The sequence below is a fragment of the Dendroctonus ponderosae genome, unplaced genomic scaffold (genome assembly GCF_020466585.1).
Source record: "Dendroctonus ponderosae isolate FM_Combo_2020 unplaced genomic scaffold, Dpon_F_20191213v2 Dpon_F_20191213_2, whole genome shotgun sequence".
In the NCBI taxonomy this organism is placed as follows: Eukaryota; Metazoa; Arthropoda; class Insecta; order Coleoptera; family Curculionidae; genus Dendroctonus; species Dendroctonus ponderosae.
Genome location: NW_026018165.1, coordinates 2,285,654 through 2,298,394, shown reverse-complemented (window position 1 = coordinate 2,298,394; position 12,741 = coordinate 2,285,654). Strand labels below are relative to the sequence as shown.

General features: G+C 31.9%; 1 protein-coding gene across 9 annotated transcripts; it reads left to right on the top strand.

Moving 5' to 3' along the window:
* The first annotated feature begins 1,143 nt into the window (after positions 1–1,143).
* Positions 1,144–9,698, top strand: LOC109536925 (FK506-binding protein 5). Of its 9 annotated transcripts, none has more exons than XM_019903398.2 (18): positions 1,144–1,393; positions 3,684–4,848; positions 5,022–5,378; positions 5,728–5,826; positions 5,965–6,114; positions 6,265–6,360; positions 6,511–6,621; positions 6,675–6,779; positions 6,879–6,962; positions 7,068–7,232; positions 7,363–7,425; positions 7,538–7,645; positions 7,710–7,850; positions 7,968–8,039; positions 8,093–8,197; positions 8,262–8,357; positions 8,420–8,536; positions 9,269–9,698. In XM_019903398.2, exons 2-18 carry the CDS (start codon positions 3,696–3,698, stop codon positions 9,424–9,426), a joined length of 3,180 nt encoding a protein of 1,059 aa, XP_019758957.1. In that variant the 5' UTR covers positions 1,144–1,393; positions 3,684–3,695; the 3' UTR covers positions 9,427–9,698. The 9 variants fall into 9 exon arrangements, with proteins under 9 accessions (XP_019758957.1, XP_019758958.1, XP_019758956.1 ...); XM_019903399.2 differs by having other exon boundaries at positions 1,144–1,450; XM_019903397.2 differs by having other exon boundaries at positions 1,144–1,450; positions 3,677–4,848.
* The last annotated feature ends 3,043 nt before the right edge of the window (positions 9,699–12,741 follow it).

Genomic DNA, 12,741 nt, shown 5'->3' with positions numbered 1-12,741 from the left:
ACATTATTACGGCAAATATAGTATGCAACAAAGGACTAATTGCGACACGAGTTCTATGAATTGCAAACCGCATTGTATTCCATTTAGCGAATTATTGTAATCTGAATAAAAGCGTTTGAACAAATATCTTTGACTGGCTTTATACGCTCGCCTTGTGTCATGCAAATTCCAAGCGTTCTTAATTCGAAATCAGCCACAACCGCAACATAGATTACCGTTTAGATCTTATGCTGAAGAACATTAAAAATGTCAGAGTTTTTACCAATCACCATTTATCAGCAGCAAAAATGTTTTGTTTTCGTAATATTATATTCAGAAAAATTTATGTTACATTTGTTTTGTCATGGGTTGGCTCAGAAATAAAATAACACATCCAAATATGTATTGGCCCCAAGAAATTGGGGCGTCGATGCGTAAGTTAACAGTGAAAATAACTAAAGAATCAACTGAGTAAAATGGAATAAGTTGAAATTCTTCTAAGGTTAACAAACGGAATGCCAAAAATTATTACAAAAATGAAACTTTGAAGAAAGCTATATTACGAGATCATACCAATTCAAATTACTGATTTTTTATCTTCAAGTCGTCATGCAAAGCAATTTAAGTAAATAATATGCCGAAACGTGGGCGGTCCGACTAAATCAAGATGTAATCTAGAGTAATTTTGAAAGAATAATAGGATACTTATGCAGAAGATGGTCTTTATAATGATGAAATAGAGATAAAAGCCTGAACAGACTGAAATGAGACGTAATTTTCTATCTTAATTGTTTCACTGGCTTCCTCAGACAAGGAGAGTTCATGTTCAAGATGAAAATAACGTTTTAATTAGAGAAGTGCACATCAACATTACCTTATAAAGTAATGAAGAAAGGTATTCTTAGTAATTAAAAGTGATTAAAGAAATTCCAAAAATACTATTTTTGGTGAAATAAAATGTATTATTGCTGTCGCCATGCATAATTTTACGCCAAATTATTTTTTCTTTAAAAAAATACCAAAACAATAAACCAAATCCCTCAAAGTGAATTTCAAAAATAAAATATTATCGCAGCATATCTAATAATAATAGTAATATCAAAACTGTCTATTCAACACTATCAATTGGACAATATTGGAATATAATTTTAGTTTATTTCTAGTTTAGTGACTACATTTGATCAATGATATGGCATTATCTATTGAAATACTCATTGACAATAAAATTAGTTTCGTAACAACTGCTATCACTGATTAATGCCTTCATTCCTGTGAGCTTTTAGATGTTCACGAACAGTTAAAGTATCGGCAATTTGTTTTATGATTGGTGATACTAGCTAGCATTTTTTATGTTGGATATAATTCGACATAAAGTGAAGTTATTTGGACGTCTGTGAAAATTCACTGTATTTCGGTAAGAAGTTCAAAACTTCAATAGTAAATATAAGATATATAATTAATATAAGTCCAGGTAAATATGAAATAATAACTTTTAGTGATGTGCATGTGTAAATAACAGTTTCATTAAAAGCAGCGCTTGTACGGTTATGGGTTGATAATTGTAATAATATTTTAGAGCTAACATTTAATGTTTAGTTTGAAGCATATAAATGTTTTTACAAATTTTAATTTACTTTCTGCACTCAAGCACGTTAGAAATCGAAATTTAAAAACTTTCTATTCAAATTAGATTCTGTACAAACCCTAAAAAATAGATTCAGAAAGTAAATGGCAATGTTCTTTCATATCAATATCGATTCGGTATTCTATCGCGCAGTCCGGATTTAGATCCTCTGTAATAATATATTTCATGTATTTGACTGTATATAAACATTTCATTTTTTACAAACTTCTTGTTGGGTATTTCGCCTCAAAATTTTTTGAACAGAATTTCCCCACGTCTTCTTCTTCTAGACGTGAGAAAATTCTGTCTTTTTTAAAGACAAAAATTTTTGAGGCGAAATACCCAACAAGAAGTTTGTAAAAAAATGAATCCGCCTCAACAATATAGAACTTATCAACATTTCACTTGCTTTGAGTTTAGCTACTACAAAGTTTGAGAGATTGTCGGTTAAAAGTTTGATCTTCAATTGTGTTCGCCAAAAGCACTGTGTCCACCGCATATCTGATTGTAGTTATTGAGTCTTCAGTTATGCAGATGCAAAGTCGGTAATATATTTTCCAAAGCTTCCTTAAATAGTCGAATAAAGTAGATATTGAACAGCAAGTTTGATAGTATACAGATCTGCCTTATTCCGGTTTTGACTATTTTTAACTTTGCGGTTTGATTCCGGAAAATGATTTTAATGATAAAAAAATCACCGTCAAATGTCTCCGTTGCACTAAAGTCTGAGAACTAGAGTCAACAGTTACTGATGTTACAGTTATATTTGACTAGAGCAAGTCTTATAAAATTATAGATAAGTAAACAATAATTTCCGCTCTCGATGTGGTTGTTGACAAAATTATCGAATGCACCCAAAGTAATGTGGGAATTAAAAACGATCATCTATTAATTTAAAAAATTAATTTTGGTAAAATCAGAAACGATTTTGTATTAAATTTTATTGAAGAAATGAATGAAAATTATCAATTTAAAACACTCAAACCTACGCCACCGAATATTCTACGAGTTACACATTTGTTGTATTACAATCTTTAATTTAATAAGATGACAATGAAACATTATAAAAATTAATTTAGGAACTAGAAGACTCGCTCTCTATTTCCTTCCGTATTTTGCAAAAAAAAATACGTTAAGGTTACTTGACGAAAGGTGCGAAAAGTAATATGAAATTTTACTCTCATCCAATGTAACCGATACCCGATAATTATGAACTTAAATTTAATTTTACTTGAGTTTACGTATTCTTTTATGACACTTTATCGGCATACACATAAGTATGTGTTAAATGTGTTAATTGCAATTTCAACTAGAACTATTAAACTGAAGGAGCAACTTGCTTTATCTACTCTTGAAAATTCGAGTTTAAAGTTTGCAGGTTTTAATAACGTCAGTCATGTTATCTGTTAAAAAGTACTTTTAACAGATTTTTAGAATGAATCATGCCCATTTTCAGACAAAACTAAAATCACATTTTAAAGTAAAATTAGTAACAGTTTGATCAAACCTGATTTATCATAATCAAAAATCTGGTTTATTTACGACATAATGAATCGCATCAATCTCTTTTATTGTGCAAATACGTAATACAATTTCATTATGGAAGATAATTATCTTTATTATTCAATTCTAGGTAACTGTTTTCTCAAAATTGTATCAGTACACTCTAGTTTGTCAAACAGTAATTTCTTGAAATAATTTAAATGCACTCCATTCCCAAATTATCTTAAAATGGTAAAATGATTTTAAGGAAAAGTTAGCAGCATCAATGTACTATATTAAAACACAATTATTCGAAAAACAGTATTTTAAATGTTTTTTTAGAACAGTCTTTTAAGTGTTTGACAATGTTGGTAAACTTCCCCCAATCAATCGCACATTTTTTTAATTGAAATTAGTTATATCGTCACAAACATTTATCTTTTTACACTAATTATTTGCTAATAACTGATAAAGCTTTCAATGCGCCAGATAACGCGATCCAAATCATATCATAAAAATAGCAACACAGGTTTTAAAGACTAAATTTTCATCTTTATTAAGAGCGCGTTAGTAGAGTATCAAAATTTGTAGTTTATAGCGTGGTGAAAAAATGGCCGAATCACCAGATTCCTTTAACTCAGCAAAAGTGAAAGATTTGATATTTGCTTACGAGCGTCAAGTGTCTCATACGGATCCACTCGAGGAATATTATTATGAAGGACGCCAACGTGCCAAATCAATAGGCAATGTGTTATCTTACAAGAATTTCCGTGAACCCGAATTGAAAATCAACAATATATTGGACATAGAAAAGGAATTGGTGAAAATTGAAGCCCATCTGAACTATTATGAAGTGTACGAGAAGGACACGCATGTGGCATTTCAAGAACAACTATTTAGCGTTTTGACTAATATTGTGAGCATCGACCCTGAAGGCCACGAAAGTACTATACAAAAGAAGCGAGAGTTAATTGGTGAGACTCAAAAATTGGCAACTATCCTAAACTTGAAATTGCCTACTGATGGCAGTCACTCTTATAGAGGCGTCAGAAGGACGTACATCAGCGCAATCAGAAAAGAGGAAAATGTTCATTCAAGCACATCTCTAAGAAATAAAGAACACAGAGTGACTTCAACTACAAGTCACTCAACAGTCAATAGTGGATTTCAATCAGAAGAATCCTTAAACTCCACTAAGGACTCCATAGAATTTTCTTCAAAGCAAGAGGATGCACAATCAGAAGACTTGAAAAAATCAGAAGATGCAACGGAATCCCAAACTCCACCTCTCGCAGTAGTTCAAAATGATCCGGAAGCAGAACCCAAAAGCTCTTCCGCAGTTTCCAAATTGAAGCGATTTTTTTCATTTAAACGAGACGAGAAGCCAGCAATTCATGTCACTGCGGCCGCTTATTCTGGAGTGACCCGGTCCCAGTCCCTAAACTTAAAAACATCCAGATATGTCCTAACAAAAAGAGACAAAACTGAAGAGCGAAAGCAAAGGGAAGAGATTATCAGCGAAAGCGAAGAAGGGAATGAAGACGACAGTGTTACAAATACATCAACAACATCATCAAATCGAAATGGCACCGGTTATACACAAGAAGAAAAAATCAGCGAAGGTTCTGTTGATCCCACTTTGTATGTGGAAACTGTAAAAGACATCGAAGAATACAGAGACGTGCAAACGGAAAACATCCGCAATGTTTCTGTATCCAAACTGAAAAGTTTGTTCGAGGATAGTCGAAGGGAATCCGGAGAAGGTAGGTAAACTTTCATTTTTCCTCACTGAGCACTTCAATCACCATGTTTTTTAACCTTCATCAGTATCTAAGTCCAAATCACTTACATTACAATTGTCATTTTAAGTATTCTCGAAATTTAAACGCTAAGCAATACAGATAAGATATTCGCTAAAAATAAACAATGATTGCAGGTCTGGCGTTACTAACAAAAAAACCAAACGTATATGGCTCAGCTTATGACTTAAATCTGCCAAACGCGCAGACGAACTTTTCACCATTTAGGCTAACGAGAACTATTTCAGGCAACTATATGAACTTCGTCGGATTGCTCAGAAATGTGGATATAGAGAAAAATGGTGACTTGAATAAAAGTAAAAGTTTATCTGACTTGAAAGTAGCAAGCCTATCTTATGAAACAAACAGGAATGTCAGACAGGTCGATTTGAGTCAAGAGCTAGATGGCGATGATGATAATGATGATTTTAACCAAGACTCAATTGAAGTGAGAAGAGAATCATCCACGTCTGCTGATGCTGGTGTTAACACAGGTGATTATTTGATGCTGAGATTTAAAGACTTTCAACAATGGTGGTGCGTTGAAAAAAATATCTTTATGGCACATGTTTAATTACTAATGATGCAACGTAAGAAGGTTACAATTCTAAACTAAGCTGCGAGAAAAAAAATATCAAACATTATTTGATTCTTACATGACATTGAAATTCAAACAGTTGAAGAATGAAACAATCACTTTTGATCAAACTTTAGGCAAAGACAAAAAGAATGACCTGGTTTCAACCTCAAATAACAAATTAACAAAAATACTATTAAAAGACACTTAAACTAAGCCCACAAGCCGCAACGTAAAAAAAAACTGACATAACAATACTTTTGCAGAACAGACATTAGAAACAGTTAAAGCACGAGAGCAAAAAGACATTCAGTTTTTTGAAAAAGTCAGTGGAGGAAATGTAGAACTTTTGAAGAAGACATTTGGTAAGCAATTCAAAGCATATTCAAATCAAATCACTTTAAAAAGTCTCAGTGGACTGTTATTATTAGTCCTTCTGAGAGAAGAGCAACAATTAGTTGACGACAATCAATTGAAGTAACAAGCAAAATGCATATTTTCAGAAGAAACTAAAAACAACAAGCACAAGCAAGACTCAAAGCATGTTGTGAACGAGAAAGTCGAACCTGTTTTATATTCGGAAGATCCACTAGTTAAACCTGAAGTTCGAAATAATGAGCACGAAATTGTGAATCAAACGCAAGTAATTTTAGGTAAGGACTAAGGATTTTCTAAATAATACATACGTAAAGGATTTTCATTTTGCTTATCAGAAATTATGCCTTTGAGGTCTAGCGGTTATTTAATTTAATTATATTGTTCAATCCCTTACATTCTTCGCATCAAATTAAATACTTTTGCAGACAATTTAGAAGACGCACATTCCATCGAAGCCCACCAAGAATTTGTAGATGTACTTGTTAAGGGCAAAGTGGAAATTTTAAAGAAAGCATTCGATGGTAAATATGTCTTCCTGATCATTCTCAGATTTAATTTCAGAATATTCTATTAGAAATAGTATATTGAGTTAAGAGCCAGATTAAGAAAATAGTTTTAAATTGTTATCCAATACAATAAGTTTTACGACAGTTATAAGTTTGTTTTTGAAGGAAATGATGAAGGAGTACTTAACAGCAATAATATAGAGAAACCTGAACCAAGACAATATGTAATAGCACCACAAACTTCAGCAAGTGCAATTGATATTGAAGAAACGCAAGGCAAGTGGAATACAATAATTTTTGTACGGTGGTAAGTTATTATTTTTTAACAGAAGCAGTCAACACATCTCTAGTTGAGAAGCAAAGTATAGAAATAAATGTTAACAAACACGAAATTCACGAATTTGTGTCCATTGAATCTACTGGTTATTCAACAGGTAAGAAAATCAAAGTTTATTAAGATAACTTTTGAAAATAGTAACGCTATTAAAATAACGAAAAAATAAATATATTTAATTTTACGTGTACGTTTACAGGTTCCAATGGAGATAGTGAGCAGTCAGTTGAAGTTGAACAAGTTGTAACGCCCGGTATAGTGGGTGTTTTGAAAAACACATTTGGTGAGAGCTCAGTGTACATGATTTTAATACATTCGCGATTAATATGATTAATATTCTATATGTTTTACATGTATTAATCACCCAAAATATTCTGTTTAAACCTAGAGCACATCAATACCAGCACAGTTGTCGAAAACAATGAAGATACGAATCATGCAGTTACTAAGACTGTAATTGAGCCAGTCAGGTATACCACTGCCGATCGTACACCAGAAATTGTTGAAGATTCAATTCAGTCAACCGACGCAGAGAAACAGCAAACGAGCAAAGGTAACGATATTTTAATATTTGCTAAATTTGAAAAATTGAGATCACCAAAGGAAAGTATTGGAAAAAGTAAATTAAACTGAAGAAATATTAAAGCTTTGTGGAGCCTCTACGTCTAATAATTATCTTTTAGATGTGATTACAATTGAACCAGTATTATACAACATTTCACTGACTGAGGAGACTAATGTGAAAGGTAATGTTAAAAATGCAAACAAAATTGGGCTCTTGTTGTGTTCAAAAGAACAGAAAAGCTTTGCAAAACACTAGAAAATAATACAACTCTGATGGGAAGGTATTTTTTGTAGATCTGACGAATCATGAAGCTGCAATCACACAACTAGCAGAAGTAACAGATGACACCGACAAAAATAAAACGAATAATTCCATATTGGCAGTATCAACGGAACTGATAGGTCTGACCATACAGGTCCTCAAATGAAACCAGTATTAATGAATTCCGCCAATGTTCACTTTCAGGGAAGCAGTATGAAGATGAACCTGCTAAAAGCAGCAAGACTGCCCAAATTGTTGAAAAAAAATCCGATCTAACTCATTCTAAACGGAAAACGCTTCAGCTACCTGTGGAACTGAGAATAGAAAATTATGGTGAATTGAATGGTTAGTAGTAGTTTTAGAACCTAGTTGTCCAGCTTGAAAGTAATGTAAAAACAACGGAATGTATGTTGGAAATTGTTTACGTTCTGTCTTACAAAGTTTTAAATAATGGGTTATTAGATACTACTGGGCCAGCAGAGAGTCCCTCCAAAGTCCCCATTGACTTGTACAATGGCGGTGAAATCACAATAGGTAAAAATGTCTGTGAAAGTTGTTTAACGTTGATAATGATTTATTTTGTTCAGAAAACGCGAAGTCCGAAACGAGCGAAGTAGTCGAAGGTGGATTTCAAAGCAAAACTGACACTTTTATGAAAATTTTGGATTCACCATCCGTAAGCTTAACTGCAGGTAAGCATTGCACATCAATTTATATACTTTCAAATGTGATTAATATGTTTGTTTGAAACTTAAGTAGGTGCTTCATATTTTGAAAATCAAAATAAACACTTGAGCAGTTCCTCTAAAATGTCTGTGTCATACTCTGAAAAAAATACAGCACTGCAGCACAGTAAGTCCCAATGGCAAGGAGTCATTTTTTTAGTTAAATTTGCTCTCGCAATGTTTTTCTAGCATCTTCCACTCGAGTTTCACAGCGAATTTTATCATCATCTTCGTCTCAGTTGTCCAGTATGAATTATCTTCAAGCTCTTAAAGAACCCAATTCATATTCGATTATAACAATCAGTAGTAAGTTAATGCATGTTCGTGTTCACATGTACACTATCAAAGCACTTCCACTAGAGAAAAACAGATGCTTGTGCGTACAAAGCGTATTACATTCACAACAACTACTCTATATTGACACATCACTTTGATTTTTTTGTTCGGGATTATTTTGTCCAACGTGATAGTTTCGATTCGGAAACTTAAAAAGTTACAAGTTTCTAAAAGTTTTTGAAACCTTAATCTCAAAATCAAATCAAAGTTATATTAGATTGTATTGAGTTATTACAGAAAATCAAATAATAATGCCCCGATTGTGCCGCACAAAGATAACATAAATAAAAATAATTTATGGAATATTTTTTTTTGCTTTCCAAAGTTTACCAATATTTCAAAAACAATTAAGTTATTAAACAAATTATTGTAAAACAAATTTTGAAGATTAGATGACATACAAAAGCGAATCAATTGCACAAGATACATTTTAAAATTAAAATGTTTTAGGAAGTATTAAGATTGGCTACTCAAAATTGTGTTTTTGAAACCAATTTATTTGTTTTAAATATTTCAATTTAAGCAGTAATAAAAATAGTTGCTATCTTGTCAAAACCTTTGGAAAATCTCAAATAAGCTAGGTTCAAAGTTCACTGAAACTGTTTATCACCTTCTTGTACACAACTCAAGATATCAAATACACTGACTGGGAATGGACGGGATATCATTAATCATACGTATAAGAATAATTTAATTTGGTAGATCCAAAAGATGAAGACTCAGTTGAAATTGTTGAACTCGCAGACAGCCAAGAAGAACTATCAAAAAGTCAAGATACAATATTAGAAGAAATCTTGAAAAATGGTGAAACAATTCAAAACGTGGATGAGGAATTTGAGAAACTTTTACGGGGGAATTAATCGACACTTAATTTTTCCTTATTTATTGTATTTAGAATATTTTAATTTTTTTTGTTTACACTGTAAAGTTCTTGTCAGTGCAGCATGAACATTGCTGGATGTTTCGCTAGATTATAAGTATCTGCTTATATTTAGTGGCTTTCACATCAGTAATGTAATACCATGTAAACAATATTAATTTATAATAAGCATATACCTTCTAATCAATAATGTACATCATATACTTATGTATAAAACCATGTTATTAAAAGTTACTAAATGTATTTTTTACATTTAGCTGTGTTATTTCAATCCAAGTCCAAAGCGTCTTTAAAAAATTTCAAACCGAATGTTATTTAGATTGTTCATTTTAGGAAAAACTTGCATTAACTCATAAAAATCAATGGTAAAAAATTGAATAAATTTAGTTCAATTCGAAAAATTCTAAGCATTGATTCATTTGCTGAATAAGTTGATAATGGCATCATAACAAAATTTAAATAAACCTCGTCGATTTAAAGGATATGTTCCCACTCAGTTAGTTCTACTAATTAATCAAATCAATTATTTTTTCCTAATGATACTCGTACTCTTGAAATAAATTTACTACGAATTTCAAATGGGATGCTTCAAACGGTTTCCCGACTTCACATCATGTACAAATGGGTCCAGCTCGTGCCGGCCTGGCCCAGTGAAAGTCTGTTCGGCTCGCGATCAGTTTTTTAGCGATTTATGCTTATGAATGGACTTTTACGATCTTTACTGCCCATTAGCCTGTTCGACGATCTAATCGAAGTCTTTAATGGTCCGGCTAAATAGCCGATTATATAAGCTGGGAGAAATGTTGTACATGGATGAATGGTTTCCGGTACAACTCTTGATACAGTTCTAGCACCTTAGGACCGAAAGCTTGAAATAGAGAGTGCTTCAACGGTAACATTTACACTTGTGGAACGTAGAAGAAGGTATGGGCGTTGTCCACTATGCAATGTCTGAATTATGATTATTCAAGCCCAAAGTGATGGCACATTTCGCGATCTAATAGCTTTCACTCTTTCTTCAGAAGAAGTGTTTCTGTTGTCTTAAAATATATCTGATGTTCTTTATTTACATACTAACTTCATAAATAAAAAAATTGTATTATATTAGTACCAATGTATTTAATAAAACATACAAGTGCGTTTCTGTAGATTAAAACAGATTCCAAGTTCTTCCAAATAGTAATCGAACACCTACTACCTTCTACTAAACCCATAGTGTAACTTCAAATAGTAGAAATACAACAAAAGTCTTCACTTCGCGTAAAAGTGCTTAATTTGTTTCACAAGTTTAATAAACATCTGTATTTAATTTTCTTAATTGCATTTACTTTGCCAATTTGAATTGCTTGATTAAACAATTGAATGGTGGATTCGTGCCAAACCGTTTCTTCGAATGAACAATTCACAAGTGCTTAATAAATATTATCTCATCTCATTCAAGTCACTAACCCGCATTTCAAAGAGGTAACACATTTTGCTTGCAATTGTACAAAAATTGCAAAAAGTTGATTAGTTTCTTATTTAGTTATACAAATTTTTGTGTGTTAATTTGCAAATTTCTATGCATAGAAGTAAAAGAATTTAACCAAAAACGTTAATGAAGCAAAGTAAATATCTGCATAATTGTCTGAACAATTCATGATAATTATTTACTACCATTATATAATATTTCATGTTTCACTGTACCAAAACTAAACCTAAAATCGTACATTACATTGTAGCTAATATTGAAATTTATGTAATATTTAACCGTAGAATAATTGCTACTATTGCACGATTGCTTGAATGCATATTGGTTAAAAATATTTGACGGAATGCTTTAATTGGAGACAAAATCGTCGACGAAAGATCTTTGCAGAGCTGCAATACAGGATATTTGCGCAAACTTGAAAGGAAATTAAGGCACTCGTTTTTGATATTAAGTCGTGTGAATATGTAACATTAAAGCAATGGAATTGTATTTAAGTTTAATTAAATACATGTTCTCTAACCTTAGAACGAAATTTGTCCGATACATAATGGATTTTCAAGACTTCTAGTAATTTTTGTATTGCTAAATTCCCCAAAAGGAATTTTGCCCAAAGAGGATAACAATTTTAAAAACTTGCTTTATTTACTTGCTTTATCTCATTTTTTCCAATTTCTACCTGTGCCTTCTGCCAGTTTTAATTGGAATTTCTTATTTAAAACTGGCTTAATCATTTTTTGTGGTAAACCATTCTACAACAAAGAAAAGCGACAATTTTCTTCAATCAAATGGAAAAAATAAACTAGAAATCAACAAATATTTTCAGAAAAAGTTGAAGCCGGGTGCCAAGTATTTTTAGGTTCAGAAGAAAAGTGTTCATACGAACATTTATAAAAGTCACATTTGGAAGTTGTAGCAGATCCATTTTATAAGTAGTCAAACTTACTTTGCGTAATTAAAAAAAAACCATAAAAGTCATGAAACAGTAGCCTAAGAAATTAAAAAAGAAACGCTTAAACCGTTCTTATTACTTCGTCAAAAGCACCACTCATTAGATGCAATTTTTATAAAGCAATTGAGCCTCCATAACGATAACTTTTGGCACCAATTTGTGACTTTTGCAGCATCTAATGAATGTATTGTGAAATACTTTTCAACTTAATCTAATAGGTAACAACATTTCGACAACAACAAACAGATCCTTTATTGAAATAGACAAGAACTGAAAAGACCATCAAAGTTCATGACTCTACAGCTCGTGCCTGTATCACGTAGTGAAGTTTGCCAACCAGTGAAATAAATTAATGATCGTGAACCTTATTATTTTAAATTGTTTAAATAAGGAGAACATGCAGATTCGTATCGTTGAATTCATCTCCGCCAGGGCCAAACCGCCTTTTAATTGGCTTTAAGTTGTTGAATTATTAAATTAATTAGTTTGGCTGCAGTGCATTGAAATTAACCATCTTTGATGTGTTTATTATATTGTCATACTATTATATTTTATTATCGGGTAAAAATAATTAAATTCTTCTTTTGGCATCTACAATCCCAAGTGCATGTAAATCATGCCTTAAAAAAATTCCTACACTAGTTTATCGTAAAAATCATGTGAAAATTCTTAACAAAACAAATATTGTATATACATATATTTAAATTATTCAGATTTATTTTCCTGACTGCGTGTACTTGTTATGATATTCTTATCTTTCCTGAGTTTCAGTCAAAGTGTGAAGTAAAACTTTTTTTAATATCGTTTATTTCATTACGTTTCGCCGAGGCAACAGGGCCATCATCAGATTTAAAATTTACAGAAACTCATGATTG

What these genes read in the sequence shown, in the direction of transcription:
- LOC109536925 (XM_019903398.2), top strand. Translation starts at nt 3,696, where the DNA reads ATGGCCGAATCACCAGATTCCTTTAACTCAGCAAAAGTGAAAGATTTG. An exon ending in TGATGCTGGTGTTAACACAG is followed by an intron (nt 5,379 to 5,727) that starts GTGATTATTTGA and finishes ATACTTTTGCAG; the next exon opens with AACAGACATTAGAAACAGTT. An exon ending in TGGCGGTGAAATCACAATAG is followed by an intron (nt 8,040 to 8,092) that starts GTAAAAATGTCT and finishes TATTTTGTTCAG; the next exon opens with AAAACGCGAAGTCCGAAACG.